General features: G+C 41.6%; 6 protein-coding genes across 6 annotated transcripts; 1 reads left to right on the top strand and 5 right to left on the bottom strand.

The window, feature by feature from the left end:
- Window positions 1-203: 203 nt before the first annotated feature.
- On the bottom strand, window positions 204-3319 carry LOC125761667 (uncharacterized). The gene is made up of 2 exons (XM_049423011.1): window positions 2248-3319; window positions 204-2164 (listed from the first exon to the last, which is right to left on the bottom strand). The coding sequence occupies exons 1-2, from the start codon at window positions 2588-2590 to the stop codon at window positions 891-893; spliced, it is 1617 nt and encodes a 538-aa protein (XP_049278968.1). The 5' UTR covers window positions 2591-3319; the 3' UTR covers window positions 204-890.
- Window positions 3320-4366: 1047 nt separating this feature from the next.
- On the bottom strand, window positions 4367-6196 carry LOC125761666 (uncharacterized). Its single transcript, XM_049423010.1, has 2 exons — window positions 6049-6196; window positions 4367-5982 (listed from the first exon to the last, which is right to left on the bottom strand). The coding sequence occupies exons 1-2, from the start codon at window positions 6178-6180 to the stop codon at window positions 4477-4479; spliced, it is 1638 nt and encodes a 545-aa protein (XP_049278967.1). The 5' UTR covers window positions 6181-6196; the 3' UTR covers window positions 4367-4476.
- Window positions 6197-6296: 100 nt separating this feature from the next.
- On the bottom strand, window positions 6297-8664 carry LOC125761668 (uncharacterized). Its single transcript, XM_049423012.1, has 2 exons — window positions 8378-8664; window positions 6297-8301 (listed from the first exon to the last, which is right to left on the bottom strand). The coding sequence occupies exons 1-2, from the start codon at window positions 8501-8503 to the stop codon at window positions 6811-6813; spliced, it is 1617 nt and encodes a 538-aa protein (XP_049278969.1). The 5' UTR covers window positions 8504-8664; the 3' UTR covers window positions 6297-6810.
- A 259-nt stretch (window positions 8665-8923) lies between these two features.
- LOC125774894 (uncharacterized) lies at window positions 8924-11110 on the bottom strand. The gene has a single exon (XM_049445261.1). It carries the CDS (start codon window positions 10670-10672, stop codon window positions 8924-8926), a length of 1749 nt encoding a protein of 582 aa, XP_049301218.1. The 5' UTR covers window positions 10673-11110.
- A 1107-nt stretch (window positions 11111-12217) lies between these two features.
- On the bottom strand, window positions 12218-15590 carry LOC125761663 (uncharacterized). The gene has a single exon (XM_049423006.1). It carries the CDS (start codon window positions 15074-15076, stop codon window positions 13376-13378), a length of 1701 nt encoding a protein of 566 aa, XP_049278963.1. The 5' UTR covers window positions 15077-15590; the 3' UTR covers window positions 12218-13375.
- A 74-nt stretch (window positions 15591-15664) lies between these two features.
- LOC125761665 (luciferin 4-monooxygenase-like) lies at window positions 15665-17815 on the top strand. Its single transcript, XM_049423009.1, has 3 exons — window positions 15665-16033; window positions 16116-16323; window positions 16412-17815. Exons 1-3 carry the CDS (start codon window positions 15905-15907, stop codon window positions 17710-17712), a joined length of 1638 nt encoding a protein of 545 aa, XP_049278966.1. The 5' UTR covers window positions 15665-15904; the 3' UTR covers window positions 17713-17815.
- The last annotated feature ends 4238 nt before the right edge of the window (window positions 17816-22053 follow it).

Raw genomic sequence — 22053 nt, 5'->3', positions numbered from 1 at the left:
TAGAAATATGCCGGATGGCCATTGGTTCTGGATATGTCGAGTGCGTTTTTTGGGTTGCGCACACATCGATCGACGGCACCAGCTAGCTGCCTGTATTAGTGTAATGCATCTTTTTGATCGACAAAAGGTGTTCTGTATGCTTTGCAATTGGGTTTTGGGATAGGAACTCACTTTTCATCATTAAATCTTGTATACACCACACATTTCAGGATGGGACATGGTAAGTACTTCTTTATTAATTATTCACTTTGTTTTTTGAAATATTTTGAAAGCAGGGAGTATTAGTTTGTAAACAATTTGGTATTTTCTCTTAGTCTTATTTGATCCTGTAACCGAGTTCGAATTTGTCCTCCTTTGAGGTTTATTTTCTGTTTATCCTTTTGTGGTTTGAAATGTTCATATTTGTATAATAAAATGTTCGTACGGAGAGTATGGTTTAGTTATGATTTATACCAAGACTGACAGTGTTGCCGAGTCGTACAATATTAATATTTTTATTTTAGTTGTCGAATAATATCTGTACATTAAGTTGTTAAAACAAACTTCAAACGTAATGTTATCTATATAAAAAAAATAAATTCATTAACATTATTACTACCAGAGGTGGCTAATACGGTTGAGTGAATTGTATTTACTTTTATATTATCAATGTCCCTAAATCCCACTTTCCCAAAAGTGTAAACCATACAAATTGTAAATAGTTACTTTTATGTACATACATTATCGATCATTTTATCGAAATTAATGCTTCTACTCTACTGCATTATAAAAAATAATGAAAAAGTTCTGACAAATTTATATAATAATTATTTAACTAAAATTAATTGTTGAATAATGAAAAGGCTGTTAAGTATGTATTTATGGTTTGTTTAACCTACACCTTAACATAATTACAACTTTGCCTTCTGATTTGCCAACTCACGTAACGTGCGGCGCAAGATTTTGCCACTCGCCGTCTTTGGAATCTCCTCAACGAACATAACTCCTCCACGCAATCGTTTCTCGTTCGACACTCGTTCTTCAACGTGCCGTACTAGCTGTGCCTCTGAGACCGAAATACCCTCGGCTTTTACTACAAATGCTGTCGGTAGTTCACCAACACGCTCGTCTGTTTTGCCAACTACTGCACAATCTTTCACGCCCGGGTGGCTTAACAGCAATGCTTCCAACTCAGCCGGTGCTACCTGGAATGCTTTATACTTGATCAACTCCTTCAACCGATCCACGATGAAGAAATCCCCATCAGCATCGTAATACCCAATATCGCCGGTGTGCAGCCATCCATCAGCATCGATTACACGTTCTGCTCCGATGTAACCTTTCATGATCAGGGTACCCTTGAAGCAAAGCTCACCGTGTTGTCCGGGACCAAGGACACGGCCCGTATCAGGGTCGACCACTTTGCCGAGCTGACCGGCACGCACTTTACCAATGCTACCCGGTTTGGGTACGTCACTATCGTAGAATGTGATTGCTTGGGTAGTTTCGCTCATCCCGTAACCCTGTCGGATGCGTATACCCGGTAGCCGTGCAAAGATCAATTCTTCTACTTCCCGGCTGAGAGGTGCCGCTCCACAGGCGATCGTTTGCACCGAGGACAGATCGTACTCGAGTACGGCCGCGTGTTTCGCCAGGAAGACCACAATCGGTGGCACCATGTTAAGGAAGCTCGGTCGATACCGTTCGATACAGCGCAGGTAAGTGTGTGGTTCGAATCGTGGCAGATAGACCACGGTAAGGTTAGCACCGAGCCAGCTTACCATGGACATACCGCCAGCCACATGGAACCAGGGCAGCACATCGAGACTGCAATGTAGCGGGAACCCTTTATCCAGTGCCTCTCGCACGTTAGCCATCGTAGCCATCACATTACGGTGAGTGATAAGAACACCCTTCGGTAAACCAGTCGTACCGGAGGACATCACGATGATAGCCACTTCGTCGGCAATATCTACCGGTTCTGGTTGCAATGAATCGGCAGTACAGCGTCTGTTTGATCGCTGCAAACATTGACCAAAGGTTGTCCAACGTTCCAGTGCATCGTAAGAGATAACGCTGAAGCCCTGCTTGACAGATCGGCTAGCTTTCAGCAGTGCGCTACTGGCCAATGATGAAACGAACACAAGCTTCGGACAGGCAACGTTCAACGCATGTACGAGTTCGCCTGTACAATGGACAGAAAATGGAAATGAATCTCGATTAATGGATGCTTTATGCGAGACACAATTTGTATGCCGTCCAACTTACGTGAGGTGTAACTTGGATTGAACAGTGCGACAGTAGCTCCAACCGCCAACAGTGCAATGATCGTGATCGGGTACTCGCTACGGTTTTCGGCCACTATTGCCACCACATCACCGCGCTTAATGTTGTGATCCTGCAGGTAAGCGGCCAGCTGACACGAACGCTCCAGCACCTCGGCGTACGAATACTCCTTACCAGTTACACCATCAACCAGTGCCACACTGGCCGGAGTCTTACGGAGCACTTTCAGAAACAGTTCACCGAGAGATCGTGATCCCAACGTAAGATCAGCTGGTGCTGGTGCACCACGTACGATTAAATTGTCTTCATATGCGGGTTGTTCCATCGTGACGAATGGTTAGATTGACACTGGATGCGGAATAAGCGGACGATGATTAAAAGAGTACTCGCAGCTCGTTCTCGTTATCTCGTGAGAAGTTGATAATGCAACAGACAGGAGAGGCTGGTCGGCACTGAAAGATACTGGTAGTAGTTTGATGCTTTCTTACCGCATAATATTATTTCCGTAATGAACAGAAACATGACTAGCTACTGGGACGCGTTGTAACATGAACAACTTTACCATTTTTTGATGGACGCTTTGTGGGTTTAGCTCCGTTTTTTCATGCTCTTGCATTTTTTTGCTACTATTCTGTGTTTAGGAAGAGTAATTTTATTATTGTTTATGAGTTGATATTCCCAGACAATTCAAACTCATTATTGTCACAAGATAGCATTCCTCTGTTGATAAACACGTTCTTATCTTCTTAGCACAGTAAAAGGTCGAAAAGAGCAAAACAAAACCCCCAGGAAAGTGCAAAAATGAGCCTTACTTAATTAAATTAAATTTAGATTCTATTTTACATGTTTATATGTTATTAATTAAAAAGAATGGTTAGTTTATTCTAGTAGAATTTTCGAAATGTGAACTCTTGAGATTAAATTTTCCGTTTGTTTAGTATTGAGTTTTTACGGGCATTAAGTCCGATCTTGCGTTCTAAATAACATTGTACAGAAACTCTAATTTCGTTGAAAGGTTTTCTAAAAACCTGTGGCCAGTATCAGTGGCTTACGGTTTTGCTGTTAGTGTGAGATAATTATTTGCCGTGGATTGCATAGAACCGGGCCCAGTTGACATGGTCACAAATTATCTGTCGTTGCCTCAAACCTTGAGCTTAACTTCAGTTACGTGCGAATATTTTCCAAGCAATTTTTGTTTTTTTTTAGGTTAGTTTCGAGTTTATATTTTATTTCTTATGTATTCCGTTTCCGGAGACACGGAGATGCCCGGATGTTTTACAGTTAATTAGTGAAATTGATTCTTTGATGGGACTGGTGCCACGTTAGGAGGGGAAAAAAAGAACGAGATGCTACGCTGCTGTGATGTTTTGTGCAATGTCCCAATAGAAATAACCACAAAACCATGGTACGATTTCCTTCCTGTAGCCGTTGAAGATCCATCCGTGGAATGGTCGATTATGTTGATACTAAAAGAGAAACTCAATAAACACGATGCGTTGAATGTGTTTCGGTATCGTTTTTTTCCCTATGTTCCAACCCACGAAAGAAATATTCAGATATTCCGTGAATTCATTATCCTTCAAAATTAAAATTCCTTTCCAGGATAGCCGAAAGCTCCCAATGAACCGTTTCGAAATGATGCGGCGGCCGTGGTAAAAACGAGAGAACCGAGAAATGACTCAATGTTTTAACGAAGATTGAGAAGCAAAGAAAAAAAAGGACACTAGCGGGACGATTGGTTGGTGTAAAACAACACTTAAACCTTTCCCATCGTGTTCTATGGTGAATTAATTTCTCCCGTTTTATTATCCGTTTCGAACGTTACGGTCTGTTTTTTTTGGAGGAGATATTTTGATGGCAGATTTTGACACAGAGCGGTTAAGCGGTCGTACTGAAAATGAAACTCAAATCGCCCATGGAGGTGTTCATAGATACAGAATGTTCCAAATGACACTGTTTAAGTAGTTGGCGATTAAAAGATGGATGGTATTGAATACGTTTGACGGAGCAGAAAAAGTAATAAGGAATGAATTCAAGACGAGTCCTTAAACTTAATTTTAATTGATTCGGATGGTTTCAGTAGAAAAATTACAGCTATTGGTTTAAACTGTAATCGGGATTTAGAAGAGTTTTTCTTTATTAAATTTTGCAATAACATTTAAAAACCATATCCTCGAACTATCTAATGAATATTGCAAATGGCTTGCCTAATTACAGTTTTGATTTTGGATGTTGCAAAGAATTTCGAAGTTCACGGCGCAATATCTTACCACTACCGGTTTTGGGTATCTCGTCGACAAAGTAAACACCATCACGAAGATGCTTTTGGGGTGACAATTTGGATGCCACGCATTGGATTACTTCCTGTTCGGTGACTTTTGTTCCAGGTTGGATTACCACAAAAGCTGCCGGAAGTTCGCCGGCCACTTCGTCCGGAACACCAACTACGGCACAGTCACGTATCTTTGGATGGCTGAGCAGCACATCCTCCAGTTCGGCCGGTGGCACCTGGAATCCTTTGTACTTGATCAGATCTTTAATGCGATCGACAATGTAAAAGTCTTGCTCTCCATCGTAATATCCAATGTCGCCAGTATGCAGCCATCCGTCGGTATCGATCATTTCAGATGTTGCACGATCATTGTGAAGATAGCCTTTCATCACCAATGGGCCTTTGATGCAAATCTCACCTGTTTGGTTCGAACCAAGCGCACAACCCGTTTCTAGATCAACCACCTTCACGTGAGTGGTTTTATGTACCTTGCCGACGGAACCAACCTTTTCGTTTGTGCGCGATATCACTCCAAGCGAAGTTTCGCTCATACCATAACCGGTTCGGATCGTTTGCACATTCGGTAGCCGGGATCGGACCAGCTCTTCTATCTCCCGGCTGAGTGGTGCAGCACCACAAAGCACGGCATACAGTGAGCTTAAATCGTAACTATCCACTAGCGGACTTTTGGCCAGGAAGACGACCAGCGGCGGTACGAGACTTGCCATGGTAATGCGATGATCCTGGATAGTGCGTAGAAACAGATTCGGCTCAAAGCGAGACAGTACCACCATTGGAACCTTGTTGAGGCAACTGTTAAGCGATAGCATAAAACCAAACACATGGTAAAACGGTAACAGTCCCAGTACGCGCAATGGCACCGGTAATTCAGTGTAGCGAGGATCTTCCGCCTGGTAGGCCATCACAGTCATCACATTATGATGCGTTAGCTGTACCGCTTTCGGGAGTCCTGTTGTACCGGACGACATCACCATCACCGCGACTTGTTTTTTGAGCGGAACAGGTTGTGGCGTGAAACTGCGCATATTACTGATCGGGCTGGAATCGAAGAAATCATCTAGCAAGGCAACTCCACGCGTTGGGCGATTCTTACCGAGCGAAACGAGCAGCTTAACGGATGGCAGAGCATCACGCATCGCGATGATCTTACGAAGCGGTACCTCGGACGCAAACAGAGCGACGGGTTTGGTTAGCAGCAATACGTGCTTCAACTCGGAGGAGCTGTAGCTATAGTTGATCGGTAGCACTGTACCGCCCAGCATAATCGTAGCAAACGTAATGATGGGGAAGTGAATGCTATTTTCACTACATATTCCAACCACGCTGTTACGTTTAATGCCGAGCCGATGGAAACGGTTGGCTAGCTTGAGTGCACGGGCTAGAATCTGATGGTATGTGAGCGAATCTCCAGAAACTGCGTCCACCTGTCAACGACAAGGGTATGTATGAGTAGAGGAATTGGAATTTAAAAAAAACACTATTTCAATTACCAGTGCCACCTCGTCGCCATTGCGATGTAACCGTTTCACGACCAGTTCGCCAAAAGAGTTGCAACCATCCTCGATGCTGTTACGTAGATCACCACCGTACAGCACAAACCGCTCGGATGCTGCCTGCTCCATACCAATTATCAATTGTGTCTGAATGCTACAAGTGCTTCACCTAGAGCAGACAGTGTTTCGGAGATAGTGATGGGCCAACAAGTTGTTTTTGTTGAGGCAACAAATTGTGGAATGTTATGTTCATCTTAGCATTGGTCTTTAATGTTATCATGAAGTACAAAAATAAGTTGTGTTTGGCGTTTTGAAGATAACATGCTTAATACTGGAGATAACAAAATGGTTGTCTTAGGGTTTGTTCGTATTCGCTATTTGCAATCGATTAGACATATTATACTACTGATACAGGTTCTATTTATTAATGCCTAACAAATTCCCATTTATGTTTAACTACATAATCTCCATGAAATTACATCTACAATGAATCTTGTCTACAGTCTTTTTATACACCCTTTTTCACTGAATCACTGCGGGGAACTTGCAGGGAATCTTGCCAAAAATTCGTACAATGAACCAGCAGTTATTCGTTATCAACCTGCCCTGCTATTTAACAAACGTTCCATCGTTGACGGTTCCTTATCGTCGTGGCGATACAATTGTTTATTTGCTTCTCGTCCAACCTCCCGCATTTATTGACCTCACGCTTACATTATGATCCACTTTTATCAGCGTGACGTGTCACTTTCGCTTGATTTAGAGCTTCGCCTTGGGGAACAGTGCAGCTAGCTCGCGTCGTAAAATTTTTCCACTGGCCGTTTTGGGTATTTCGTGCATGAAACGAACACCACCGTGAAGTTGCTTCTGCTTGGACAACCGTTCGGCTACGTATTGTATTACCTCGGCTTCGGTAAGGTTTGCGCCCGGTTGCAGCACCACAAATGCGGCAGGCAGCTGACCGGCTGAAAGATCCGGACGTCCCACCACGGCACAATCTTTAATGCTTGGATGCGTCAGTAGTACCGCTTCCACCTCGGCCGGTGGCACCTGGAAGCCCTTGTACTTGATAAGATCCTTTATGCGATCGACGATGTAGAAGTTTTCGTCCTCATCAAAGTAGCCGGTGTCGCCGGTATGCAGCCAACCGTCACGATCAATCATAGCGCGCGTTTCGCGTTCATTGTTAAGGTATCCCTTCATGACTAACGGACCCTTGACGCAGATTTCACCTGTCTCCCGTGGACCGAGTGTACGGCCCGTCTTCACGTCGACCACTTTTAGCCAACTCAGCTTGTTTACCTTGCCGACACTACCGTGCACGTCAGAGGCCCGCGTTGTAACACCGAGCGATGTTTCGCTGAGCCCATACCCGACCAGAATCATTTGCAGGTTCGGCAAACGCTTCATAACGGCCAGCTCGAGCTCCTTGCTTAGCGGTGCTGCCCCACAGCCAAGGAAAACGAGCGAGCTTAGATCGTACTTGTCGACCAGCGGATGCTTTGCGAGGAAAACCATCAGCGGTGGAGCAATGGATGCGATCGTCACACGGTACTTCTGGATCGTGGAGAGGAAAAGCGTCGGCTCGAATCGGGACAGCGTTACAAGCAATCTACAGTTTACGAGCGAGTGCATCAGCACCATGTAACCGTACACGTGAAAATAGGGTAGCAGCCCCAGTCCGATCTGTTCGAACGGTATGACTTTTGAGTTTTCACGCATGTACGCCAACACACACATGATGTTGTGTTGCGTCAGCTGGACTGCCTTCGGAAGCCCGGTAGTACCCGAGGATAGCACCATCAGACCGACCTGATCGTCCAGCTGTGCTGGTTGCGGTGTGAAGCTAATGTACTGAGCCCGGTTCCGGTCAAACAGTTCTTGAAACAGTGTTACCTTCGGGTGCGGTTTTTTGTCACCAAACAGAACGGTTAACTTTATAGATGGCACGGTTTTCAGCAGCGGCTGCAGGGTGGCCATTGCCAGGGGCGACGCGAAGATGGCACGCGGTTGCGTTTGCTTCAACACATGCGCCAGCTCCGTAGCGGTGTAGCCCGGGTTGAGAAGAATCGGTATCGCTCGCAAATACGTCGCCGCAAACGTCACGATCGGCATCTCGATACGGTTCTCGCACATAACCGCCACCACCGTATCTTTCTTAATACCCAGCCGGTGGAACCGGTTTGCCAGTCGAACGGATCGTTCCAGTACATCGGCGTACGTAAACTTTTCGTCTGTCATGCCATCGATCTACGCCGTACAGATAGGGAACTGTTATGTTGCGTTTGTGTTTAGAATGTTTCCACCCTAATTGACGGGTACTTACGAATGCTACCCCGTTTCCGTTCTCCTTCAAACGTTTGATGATCAGTTCACCCAGCGAACGACAGCCGGCTTCGATCGGTTCCTCCAACGATCCTCCATAGAAGACGTACTTCTCGTCGGTGCTCATACCGTTTGCTACAGTGCGTGACCACGGTTTACACTATACTATTACGAATGCATCTCTAGCGGCCCTTGTTTTGCTGCCCGATAACAAACTGTGCGTTTAAAGGCGTGTGAGTAAGCACGCGAAGAACGTTGATGTGGTCGTGCGTATTTTTAACGCACTATTTTGTGGGCCGTGAACCGTACATGTGTTGAACAGAAACGCATCCATAAAAGGGGTAACGAAATTAACAGCAGATTACGCTCCAAAGCATGGAATGGTTTGTTTTATTTAAAAAATGTTAAAACACCCTTGGAACGATGCTAAACCATGTTGAATTGTTTCATTGCTTCACATAAAGAGAATTATGTCACATAAAGAAGGGACAATGAAATAAAATAATGTTGGTTTCAAAGACTACATTTATTGACAAGCTTTTTTAGTTTATACTTTGTGCTTTCTCCCTATTAACTTTGCTTCAATAATTTGTTTCTTCCAAAATGGTGCATAAAAGACTATTAATTCACATATAAAAACAACTATTGCAAGAAGCCATTGCAGAATAATGCAGATGTATAGTGGTTTAAGAGTACTGAGTTGAATAATCGCATCCTCGATACTGAACATATTTCTAATAATGTTCCACCTTTTTCTATCATAGAATGTCTTAATTATTTTTCTCCAGTGTTGTTGAAATCCTGCCTCGAAAACAAATCGCCGAAACTGCATAAATTCTTGCTGAAACAGGCTATTTTGGCGAAAAAAGTAAAATGATAATTCTTCGCCTAATGTTTCCTGGAGTACAACGAATCGGTGTTTTCCATTGGCTGGATCTATATTCACGGCATCCTTCAAAATCATCTGTAGACGTATGTGATAGACCAAGAGAGCTTTGTCTTTTACTTCCACTGAACGGTCATTAGAAACCAGCATTAATTCACCCAACGGTTCATGGAATCGATGTGGTTTGAATGTGTGGGAGTTGACGATTACCTGACAGTTTCTACGGTGAAGATCTGCGATCGTCCTGGGGTCGGGTTCGGTAGGTCTATCGATCATGTACGATATAAATTTAGTTTCGTAGGCACACTTGAGTTGAAAGAACAGTATAATCAATGAAGCGGCAAACAACTTTTCAAAACGACTAGTAAATCTTAGATTCTTCTTCTCTATACCCATTAGGGCAAGAAGAAGTAAATCATTTTGGATAAGGTTTGGAGAAAGGTGGCATATCAAATAAACGATAGAACACAAAATTAGTAGCAATATCCACACGATGGACTGAAATGGCTCTAGTATGATTCTGGCGAATGTCATAGTTTCTCCCTTAGGAGCGAAAATAACTATCTTATCTACTTCCATTGTATCAACCAATTGAGGAGAATATTTAGTGAAAGAAAGGCGATTGGCAAAAAAGAGACCATTCGATTGTTGAAGACATCGCAAAAGCGAATTATTGTTAAACGAACAAATTATTTCGAGAAATGATGGAGTTATGTTGAATCTTTTGAAGAACAGTTTGAACAGCTTAGCGTCTTCTCCTTCGGTATCTCCTTCAACAGGATTGGTATATATATCTCTTACGATGCTTATTATCGTTGATCGCACTTTTAATTTCTTCAGTCGATTGTACAGCAATGTTTGTGGATGCGGAAAGCCAGTATGCGTTAAGGTCCTTATTGGAGCATACTGGAAAGTGAAGATAGCATCTTGGTTTGTAGAAATCATTATCAAATTAATTATTCCATGTAACAGAAAGTTTTCAGCAACTGAAGGCACCAGCGATGGATTGGTGAGGCTGAACAGGATGAATACGACTGCTTGACTTGGTGTTGCATCGAGCCAGTGGTTTAAATGAGTTATGTTTACATCTTCGTTCAATGTTTTGACAAAGATGATAACCATGTTGGGCGTGAGATACGAAGAGTTATAAGGTGTGTAGAGATCCGCCTGTATCAGAAGCACATTTTCGCGAGCAAACAGCGATTGGGCCAGTGTGTTGTGTAGTGATCCGGGCAGGAATTCTACGCTGTATTGAAGCAACCAGCAGACGAATGATCCGGCGTACTGATCCTCGATAAAATGAGTCACATTCGTCACATACTGAGCAACGTCGATTGATCGTTCGGCGGTGACAGCTTGTACGGAGAAGATAGCTATGAATACAAAATACGTTCTGATCCGAAGGTTCATGTTGTACTGGCTGCAAATGTCGTGTTTTGAGGGCTTAGTACGTCGTAGTACATATACAATTTTAATCGTTTGTTTGTTAGCAATCGATATAAAATTAAAGGAATTAAAATTACTCTTAAGGGATCATTCATTTATTACGTAACGAAAAAATACAAAATTTATCACAAGTCTTGAAGGTAAAACCATGTTCTTTTCCATGTTTTATTCGTGATTATGACGTGGTGTAAACGTCGAGAGGATATGACGTCGTGCTTCATAAATTGTTTTTTTTTTTTAATTTGTTTTTACCAGTACCATCGGATGTTTTTTGGTGATCTTATTCAGCAATTTCTTGTTCAGATGGAACGATGAGGTTTCTTTGCACTAGTCTTCATTCTTATTTTTTTATGATATAAAATCAAGAAGAACAAAAGCTGTTTTTAGATGTTCTGGCTGTTCTTCAAGCAAGAGAATATACTTTGAATACTATATGTTTTTAAGCGATAAATATATCAATTGTTTTCAGTACACAATATGATATCTATCATATATGATTGATAAGAGGAACTTGTATTAGATATCTCTGATATACGTTTTTTCTAAAATGTAAAAACACGTAACGTTGACGGTTCCAAACGACAGGACTGGGTGTCAAATCCCATCTGGACTGTCACCCTGCAATAAGGACTGACTATCTGACTACGTGGTAAAAACAAGACTAGTAAGTTAAAAATTTGCCGGCATGAACTTGGAGGTGGTTAAGTCAAGGAAAAGACTACGAAAAACAAATTTGGAAATATTTTTACTTTACAATCGTAACATTATAATAAATCCCCTTCTCATGAAACATAACGTAATAATTAAATGATCCCTGCGAGTGGAGCAATTTTTTATTAATTGCATACTATCGTTTTTCAATAAAACGGTTGTTGGGGCTCAAGTGTTGATTTATGCATGTTTTTTGTCTGAGATAATTGTTTTAAATATAATGAACGGTTCAGCTAAAAGGAAAAAAAGAACCCAGAGAATAAAGTAACGCTCTGCCGCGTTTCTGCGTGCAATTAAAACTGCTTTTAATTCTCGTGACATCAAATTTACTAAATTTGCCGTTACGGAACAATCGTTATTGCTCCGATCTCCTTACGAAGCTTGATTCAATCAACATTAACAGGAGCACCTAATCTAATCATCAAAATATCTGAAAGCGATTGGTCATGTAACCGCCAGTTTTTTTTTACCAGCACGGTTCTCACTTTGTTTGTACTGCAATTTGGCTTGCGGATTCGATTTATGCAGATTTTAAAACTCGATTTTTTTCGTGCGAATTTAAATTTTGCGAATTGTATTCCCTCTTCAGTACTTAACATTATACAATTTATTGACATAAGAACTACTTCCAGCAAACCTTAGAATTGTCGAAATAGATTTAGAAATAAATTAATATTTGCAAGTGCTTTGTAACATTCGCTGAATACGAAATATAACTTATTTGATGCATACATTCGATTTTGGGCGGATCCGCCACTCTATCCGCCACTATTCCTATCCATAAAAGTTCCTAGTACTACGAAGGCTGAAACAACTTATAAGATAACTTAATAGATTGATCATATTTTTTGTTCTAGCATATATTGCTATGTTGATGTGGTAGCTATTTTCTCTCCAGCAAATACAGATTCGCGATACAGATATTCAAAAAAGCGGTTAATTTTATTTTTGCCTGGTTAATCTTCATTCCGCGGGATTCCGTTTACTGCACAGCACCAATCATGTCTTTGTCATCAGCGTATTCCATGATTTGGATTGACTTATAGAAGTTAGACCCAGAAGGTAGAAGTCGCAAATGGCTCTCTCTAGATTGAAGACAAGGCAAAATAGTCCATTTCCTTTGTGTAGGTTCGTAAAGAGATCTACCATACATTTCAGGGCCTGGCATCTAATCCCAATCGTCAAGGTAAGCCAGAAATGTCTGTTGAAGCTTTAGTGTCACAAAAGAAGTAGAAAAAAATGCTTTCATTGGAAATATAATTTCGATCGTGAATGGTAAGAGTTTAAGTTTTCTTAATTTATGGACGATTTTCTCTAATCGCCGCTCTATGCCACACGGATCAAGATTAAACTTTCAAAATGTTTGCTTGAAATTTTTTCAGGGCAAATCTAAGTTTCCGGGTTCAGTTAGTGATTTTGTAAAAATTTCGATTTCATGTTTGAACGATCTTTTCTTCTAGAAGATGTGTTACAATTCAACTTTTTTATGATTTTGATTTACGATTTACGATTACGATTTTACGGCAGGTTCTAGCTTAATAGTTTGAAAGTCGCCATTTTCGTCCAGTACTTCAAAGTTTTTTCATTTACAAAGATGTATTATTCGGTACGTGATACATTGCGCTGCAAAGGATAGTATGGAGGACGACTGTGTTTATGAGGAGACCGATTTTCCTAATGGCTTTCGTAACGTTTTTTTCCACTTTCGTAATGTTTTAAAAATGAACATTTCAGCAAACCACGGATGATTTCAGAACTGAAAAATGTTGAACAATGTGCACAAAATGTAAAATCAAATATCAAATAATTCAACAATACGGCGTACGGATCGTTCTTCTTTCGTAATTATTTAATAACGAATGAAAAAGTGTTTGCAATTAACTGTGTATTTTCTTTAAAAACACTTACAACAGCAATGTATAAGTAGTACAGAAGACAGATATAATTTTTGAAAATTCAAGTGCAATATTTATTCTGTAGTACAAACACACAATTTTCAATAGCAAATACTAAGACTGATGCACCCCATACAATAAGCAGCAATTTAAATACAGGTGATATTTTGTCGAGTTTTATGATTTTTTTCTCTTGATTAGCCATACTGTGGTACGCTAAGTTATGTTTGCGCATGTAATGCAACAGTAACTCTTGTCGCCAGTGTCGTTGCAATCCTGCTTCAAACGCCAACCGTCGAAATCTAGCGAACCTGTTAGTAAATATTGATTTTTCTCGAAAGTAGTAGAAAGCCATACCTTCCCAAACAAATTGTTTCAAAATAACGTGCCGTGGTCGTTCGGTAAAATGATCAATGTTGGTTACAGCGTTTGATAGGAGCTCCAATGAAAGCAGGTTGCTCAAATATGCATTATTTTCTAACGCTGTATAACTGGAAGCTGATCGTAAAGCCATACCATGAACATTCATATTGTAACGTTCAATGTCTAACTTTTGCGAGTCGTACAATACTTCTATATTAGCCGTAAGAAAATCCTCAATGGTTTTTGGACTTTGTTTTACCGGTCGGTTTATCATGCTTGAGATAACGATTGTTTCGTAGACGCACGTGAGGTGAAAAAATAATACGATTAATGCGATGGCGAACAGTTTTTCGCACTGACCGCTTAAGCGCAATTTACGTTTCTCCCACCCGAACAATGCAACCAATATAAGATTGTTCTGAAACAGCGTTGGAGCGAAACGTTGTAACATGTAGAAAATTATGCACAAAACACCCACCGATACCCACACGCTACTGTTGAATGGTAGTAAAAAGATTTCCATAATTGTAAGCAAACGACCGCTCGGAACAAATAAACCGTACTTGTACATTTCGATTGCATCGATCAGCAAACTTGAATACCAGAACGGCATGAATCGATTGACAAATATAACAATGTCGTGTTGGTCAAACAAACATTGCACATAAGATTCCCTCGGATTACAGTGCGCCACTTTCATGTTTATCTGTAGGCCCAGTCTCTGAAAGAATAGTGTAAACAGTTGAATATCTTCGCCGGGAATTTTATCCTCAAAAGGGTAAGTGTATACGTCCTTTATGTACGCAGCAGATATCTCGCCCAGTTTTATATCACTCAACCGATCGTACAAAATGGTTTCTGGGGAAGGATACCCTCTGTGTAGTATTGCTCGCGGGGGCATGTTATGAAACGTGTACATAACATCTTCATTCACTGCGATCATGACGAAGTTCACTAGAGCGTGTGTTTCGAAGGTGTTGGCAATTGGCACTACTAGGTCAGCGTTTGTGTGCTTGAAAAGTAATATTACAAAGCACACGACTGGAATTGCTTGAAGCCAGGATTCAATATTTTCCACATTAAGGTCCTCGTCCAGCACATCGAGCGTTATGGTCACCATGTTTGGAACCAGGTACGTTGCGTTGTAAATGGTGGTGTGATCAGCTTGCAGGAGAGTTAGTGGTTGATTTACGGACAGCTCTTTGGACAATGTGTTATAAAGCTGTTTGGCGGAGTTTTCCCAGCTGAACTGAAGCAACCAACAGATAAATGTTCCGGTACGGCGTGCTGCGAGAACGGTAGTCACATTTGCTACATACTGAACTACTTCCATTTCTCTAAAAGCTGCCGTAGCTACTAGAAGGCACAAACAAACACTTAAACACCACAGTAGTTGCATCGTGAAGTGTATCGTTGATGTAGAAGGATCAACCAAATCGAAAAGAAGTTCAAAAGTTGCTTCTTCGATAGACAACTAGTCACCTAGTCACCTGATCAGTATTTCATATTTGATATTGTGTGATTACACCAAATTGTTCACCGAATTCCCTAGGGGAGTACAAAAGCAATTGTAGGTGTAAGTGACAAGCAAATAAAAATAATGTTACAATTTCTAATTTGTAATGTTACAATTTGTAATAGAAACATAACCTTCAACACAAGGTAAAATAGTAGTTCTTGGCATATTAAAGGCATTTTCAACAAATTTAAGGTTTGTGGTTGACTGTGGGTCACGTGAAAAGCAATCGTTATTTGCACCAGATATAGTCGATAACCATAATTATCTTGAAACTCCCATGTTTCCGTTTTGTTTGATAGGCTCAAATTGACTGAATTTTCGTTGAGGCAACTCCACAGCATACGCATTTTCTGTGCCACATGAATCCCATAGTGAAACAGTTTCAGTTCGCACCAACACTAACACGCTTCGCCTAGTCAGTTCTTTATCGCGCCTTTAATGTGGCTCACGCAGGTGTAGTCTGCGCTATTCGTCACGCAACGTTCGCGCGTTCGAAACCGGTTCTTGAGGGGTGCTTCGGCTGACAGTTGAGCGATTATTTGTTTTGCTCTGGCTATCTCACCCGGCGTGCTCGTGAAACCTTTGCTTGCCCTCCGCCAGTCCAAAGGGCAGATCGTCGGTACTTTTTCGGCGTTGTTTACGTGTCCATCGCAGTTTTTTGGCTGTACCAGCTGAGTGCATTAAAGTGATCGTGTCCCGGAAGCAACAATGCATACAAAGGAGGATGACCAGTACGTTCTATATGGTGGACCCGACCCAACTGACCTGGACCAGTACGGTTCGCTGGGAGAGGTTATAGTAGAGGAGCTGAACCTGCGCCCGTCGAACCTTGGTTTGGTATTGTCATCTTCCAACCAGCTAAGCGGTTATGTGCGTTAGACAAAAATATTGATTATTTCTCGTTGTGACATCTTTGTAGATTGATCCGGTTACACTGGAGGAGCTAACTTACAGTCAGATATTAGAGCGATCTGCACGCCTTGCCTTGGGTCTGTCGAAGTTAGGCATCAAGCGTACGGACAATGTGGCAATATTTAGTCAAAACAGCCTAGAGTACTGCATCACGATGTTTGGCAGCATTTTCACCGGTGCTCCATTGGCACTGCTAAATCCAGCCTATGTAGAAGGTAAGCAGAGGCTATAATCAGCTGGTTGCACTCGCTTATCGAATGTGGGCAATTGATAAGGACAAAAAAAATTGGCACTTTCTCGCAGGGGAGCTGAAGCACGCGATTGAACTAGCGAACCCAAAGCTAATCTTTATATCGCCCGATGTACTGGAGAAACTGATGCAGACGCTCCGTGTGATGAAGGGACAAAAGCCACGCGTGGTGCTGTGTGGTGAACATCCATCAGCTATCGGTCAATATCCGGAAGTGATTCCCTTTGCCAGTTTGCTCGACAATGGATCAATCGATCTGAAACGCTATCGACCGGAACCTGTGAATAAGGTGGGACACGTCGCGCTGATCGTCCTATCATCTGGCACGACCGGACTGCCGAAGGGAGTAGAGTTGACGCATCAGAGTATCATTGCCACGATTGCACATTCGAAGGAATCGGCCAAGATGCTTGATCTCCCGGACCAGCTGGTAGCTTTGGCTGTAACGCCCCTTTTCCATGTGGTGGCCGGTGTCGGTTTGCTCAACATGGTCACTAATAACTGCCGATGTGTGGTGATGCCCCGTTTCGATCCACACCTGTTTCTTAGCTGCATCGAGAAGTATCGGGTAAACCTTATGACACTCGTGCCTCCACTGATGGTGTTTCTTGCCAAACATCCGATGGTGGACAACTACGATCTTTCAACACTCATGACGCTGTTCTGCGGTGCGGCTCCACTGAGCAAGGAGATCGAGGATCAGGTACGAGAACGACTCGGTGTGGCATTCATACGGCAGGGTTATGGCATGAGCGAAACCACACTAGGCGTTTTGATGCAGGATGGGTTCGAGAACAAGGCCGGTAGCGTAGGCAGAGTGCGCATGGGTCAGTGGGTGAAGGTGATCGATCCGGAGACGGGTCGTGCACTAGGACCCAACCAACGGGGTGAGCTTTGCTTTAAGGGCTCGCTGATAATGAAAGGGTACGTAGGCAAGGAGAATGCCATCGATGGTGACGGTTGGCTGCACACCGGAGACATCGCGTACTACGATGACGATCAGGAGTTCTTCATCGTGGATCGCATTAAGGAGCTGATAAAGTACAAGGGTTTCCAGGTTCCGCCGGCCGAACTGGAGGCAATACTGCTGGAACATCCGAAGATTAGTGATGCGGCTGTTATCGGTGTACCGGATGAACGTGCCGGCGAGCTGCCGCTTGCGTTCGTCGTGAAGGAATACGGTGAACAGCTGACAGAGCAGGAAGTAAGGGACTTTGTCGCCGGCAAGGTGTCCGAACAGAAGCGCTTACACGGTGGGGTTCGATTTGTCGAAACGATTCCAAAGACAGCGAGCGGTAAAATATTGCGCCGGGAGCTAAGGGATTTGGTGAAGAATACCAAATCGAAGCTATAGTGGTTGAAGGGGTACTTACATCGTATCTAGTCGTGGTGGGGTTTGTGGGGTTGATTTTTTGTGTATTATTTTGGAAAAGAAATAAAGAAAAAAGTGGGAATAATCTGAAGGCCAAGGTTAGTTTTGTGAGAAAACCATATCTACTGCAAAACATAAGAATCATCAGCTAGAAGCGTGTCACGGGAATTTGTCCAGTACGGACCGGTTTGATCGATGTTGGTTACCAAGTACGAAAGCATGAAACTATAATTTTGTGCTATTATGTTAATTTAAAGAACGACACAGGATAACAATCGTGTTAATTTAAAGAACGACACAGGACAACAATCGCCATACTTCGGTGACGTTACGCTTCCACAAATGGATGCAATTAATTTAGTAAAATCGTGCAAAAATGTTTTATCGCTGAATGACTCAAGCTAGCAACTTTTATCTCCGTGAGTCAAATGATAAACTTGACCAAGTTGGATAACACTAAAAAATGCACCCTTCAGTGTCAATTTTTTTTTCTCCTCTATGGAGCATACTGGAAGGTTTTTTTGCGCACCTTTTTTTTATTGTTGCTTATTTCGCTTTCTACCAAATGATGCTAGCTTATGGCTTCAGAGTGGCTGAATTTCGCATCGTTAAACCGAAGGAATGCCGGAGCGGGAAGCAATTAATATTTCTTCAACACTTTAATCTAACTCAGACCAGCCGGAACGGAGACGATCGTTGCGCTTATTTACGCGAACCGTACTTGGCCCTGGGTTCGGCAAATGCGTTTTAGTTCGGGGCGACGTTTGGTTGGAACGGTGGCTGCTGTGGGCTGCTCTGCACTACACTTTGAAATCGGCACAGAAAATGCTAAACTGTCAGCTGCCAGCAGCTGGTCGCGTTGGTGAAAATGGTTTAGCGAGCAAAGCGAAATAAACTTGCATTGCGCGCACCGGAAAACGCACCGAAAGCGGACAACTTTTCGGCCGAGCGTTTGGAAAGTTTGTCCGTTTTTGTCCGTCCGGGGATGGGCTTGGGAGGGGGTTTGGTGTTGCGAATGCGGAAGAAAGCATTGACAAGTGCGGAACAGCTGGGCAAACGGGCGTACGGTTGGATGGAAAATGGTTTGGAAATTTGTTTAGTTGCGAGTTATGAAATGAATTTATTAATTACCAGCTTCACCCACCACATTTCACTACGGGGACGCTTCCAAACTTTCCACTGCTGTGCGGTGGCTTCTTCGGTTAGATTGGCCGAGAACATGGAGCCACACTTAATCTGGCATCTGATTTACACTTTTGGTTTTCTCGAACAAATCGTGCCAGAAATTTCCTGCCCATTCGATCGCGATACCGAGTTTGGCCGAGCAGAAGCGATAGCGCCTTGATGACTGTATTGCTGTTGTAGAATTGTTGACGGTAAAGGGGTTGAAAATAACATTTCCGTAACCGCGAGAACGGTGCTATGTGTGTTGGTGAAGGTGGCGGCCAAGGGAATTGGAGGCGCACTCGGAAAGGCGTGATGAAAGTATGAAGTTTTGTCCAGCACATAGACGAATGCGGTAGCAACTGATCGTTATCTAATGTTGAGAAGAAATTTTGTGGACTTAAGAACGTCCGCAACGGTGCTGAAGAAATGCTGAACCATGTGCCACAGGAAGGGATGCAGTGAAACAAGGGGATTCGTATGTACGAAAGGTACGTTAAAAATGAAACTCATTTACACCGCACCACTTTCTTACACCATTCGCCAAACGGGAAAGGACGGAAACATCTGGTAAAATGAGTTTTTAATTAAATGCCATTGGTCTTACATTTTTTTCTACACTTCCGTGTCACTTTTACCTTACCTGAGATGAAATCGTCTATTTCGCAGTAACTGACGAAGTAATGAATGGATGGAATAAGAAAAATTGTCATGTAATACAACTAATTAGGTTAAACATGGCCGTTTAGATACCATTTTCTTTTTGTTGTTGTTTTTAGATGGAGAAATAATGTTTTTTATCTTTGGGTAAAGAACCTTGTATTATAAAAAAAAATGTTTTATTTTTCTAGCAATTGAAAACAAACATGAATTACAGTCAACTCTCCGACAGCGTGTGTAAACCGTTCCAGTGATTTTTTCTTGCTACAAGTATCTCGTTTTGTAATCTGTAAAAAAATGAAAAAAAACTAGGTATTTGACTTCAAAATAAAATTCATATACTTTATGTGACAACCAGATAAAACGAAAATCTAATAAATTTCGCTAAAAAGCATTGAAGTTACTTTAGCGAATCAGAAAAAAATGATATATAATCGGATGCCTTTGATAGTCAAGGTACAATTGAAAACTGTCTCTACTCAATTGATGTTTATCCTTAATCATTTCACTTTAGTGGAAAAATATTTAGGATTGCGACAATATAATTCATTACATTCATCGATTTACTAACCAGTTACTTCACATTATTCCATTTTCATCGATAAATGGATCAGCATTGAAGGGGTTTCGAGTTCGAGTGGTGAAATAAGAATAATTTCTGGTTTAAATTCTGAATAAGTTGAACTAGAATGTGTTGGGGCAAACTTTTTAAAAGTTTTTTTGACTGGATCGATTCTGTAAACGCATTTTTTAGCGAGGTTCTTTGATCTTGTTTCTTATTTGCTTGGTTAGAATGGCCAGGCCGTATTAAGACTTATTTTACCACGTGGTATAATAGCCAGTCCTTGCGACGGGGGGACGGTCCGGATGGGATTTGAACCCAGTCCTGTAATGTGGACCGGCGCCGTTTATCACATACTCCACTGGGTGTTGATATTTTTCAACAAATTTTACCAATTTTGAACTAATGACTCACCAGTTGTACCATGTTTACGGATAAAAGGCTTTTATTTATTCAAAAATATGTTTCAAAGATATTCGAGCAAATCAACCACAATTTACGTCAAAATAAGGATTCACACTTCAATCTTCAGTGAGTTGAAGTGACTTCATAGACAATAGGAAAACGATAGGCGTAAAACCATCTGTAGCGGATCTAACGATAGACGGAGCAGGCGGCCTCATAGGACCTGGTCAGTGAGCACCTCGAAGAACGGAAATGTGTATGAATGTTGGTAGCAGGAGAAAATTCATAGCCACGGCACATTCGCCTACAAGATGGTATGGGAAAGCGGCGATCATTGTCACATGATCGAATCAATATTCCTTTAAAGTGTTTTAATACTAATCATAACAATAGTGTTTTATGTTATTAAAAAGTGTTTATATGCCTACATTTTCCATGGTATAAATGTAAGTATTTTATCGAGATGAACGAAGAATTGTTGAATAGCTTTTTTACGAGTTCTTTTTTATTCGTCTTTTCGGAGACGCTTCGCTAATTTATAGTTGTGTAGGTGTGTCGTTATAACAAAGCAGAAGAGATGATGATCATGTGATAACGATAAACGTTAAACTTTTAAAAAAAGCTGTCGGTACACAGACAACTTTATTTTATTTTTAAGTTATTTTTTGGTGCCACAAAGTGGCCCTATGATCTTATTCCATACAAAGAATGTAATGTTAAACAGAGAAGATTTCTGTTTTGGACAAATTGTTGAAAGCGTAGACAACAGTTCGTTGAAGTTAGTTGAGGTAATGTGGTTGCCTCCTTATTAATTCTTTTGATTAAATCCCAAAATCATCAATACAGTTTCGGGTTAAACAATATCGTTGTTAAGCGATAACAAGATTTTTTCCATCTCACGCTTACCTGGGCGGGCATTGTACGTTTTTGCGTTTGTTACTCCAACGTTAAACTCAGCATTGTGATCAGCGTAGTTTGCTGCACGCTTACGCCGGAGGGTCCGTGTGTGAGTGAAAAGAAATTTACAATCAGTGCGTGTACTATGCGTGTTCTAAGCTTGCAAATTACTTGCATTTGTGTTGTGCAGTGCATTTAGCCAAGAAGTGTTGTCATAAACGTTTTTGTGCTTTTTTTCATAAGCTTCGTGCTAGTTTCTGCTAGTTAAAAAAAAAGAAATTATTGAAAAAAAAACTATCGGAACATGTTGGTTGTTTTTTGGTGAAAAAAAGTTATGTCTATTTCTCAATGAGCGTATTGCTTAATGTGTGAATTCGTGTATAGAAAAATGTGACCATTGTAGGCTAGTGTAGTGTTTGTATAAAGTAAATGGAGTAACAGTTTGAGTAACATAACAAAATGTGTACAGTTAATTAAAGTTTTTTTTGCTGTAGAAAACTATTTCTTTGGAATCAGCTTTTAGCACCTCAATCCTTTGGTGGATGGATCTTCAAAGTTTACCATTTAAGCACAATTTGAGACTTTAAGTTGTTATTGTTTTTAACTCAATGTGTCCTTTGGTACCGTGTGCTGGT

The sequence above is a fragment of the Anopheles funestus genome, chromosome 2RL (assembly GCF_943734845.2).
Source record: "Anopheles funestus chromosome 2RL, idAnoFuneDA-416_04, whole genome shotgun sequence".
In the NCBI taxonomy this organism is placed as follows: domain Eukaryota; kingdom Metazoa; phylum Arthropoda; class Insecta; order Diptera; family Culicidae; genus Anopheles; species Anopheles funestus.
Note: the sequence above shows the minus strand (reverse complement) of the source record. Positions and strands in the feature narration are given on the sequence as shown.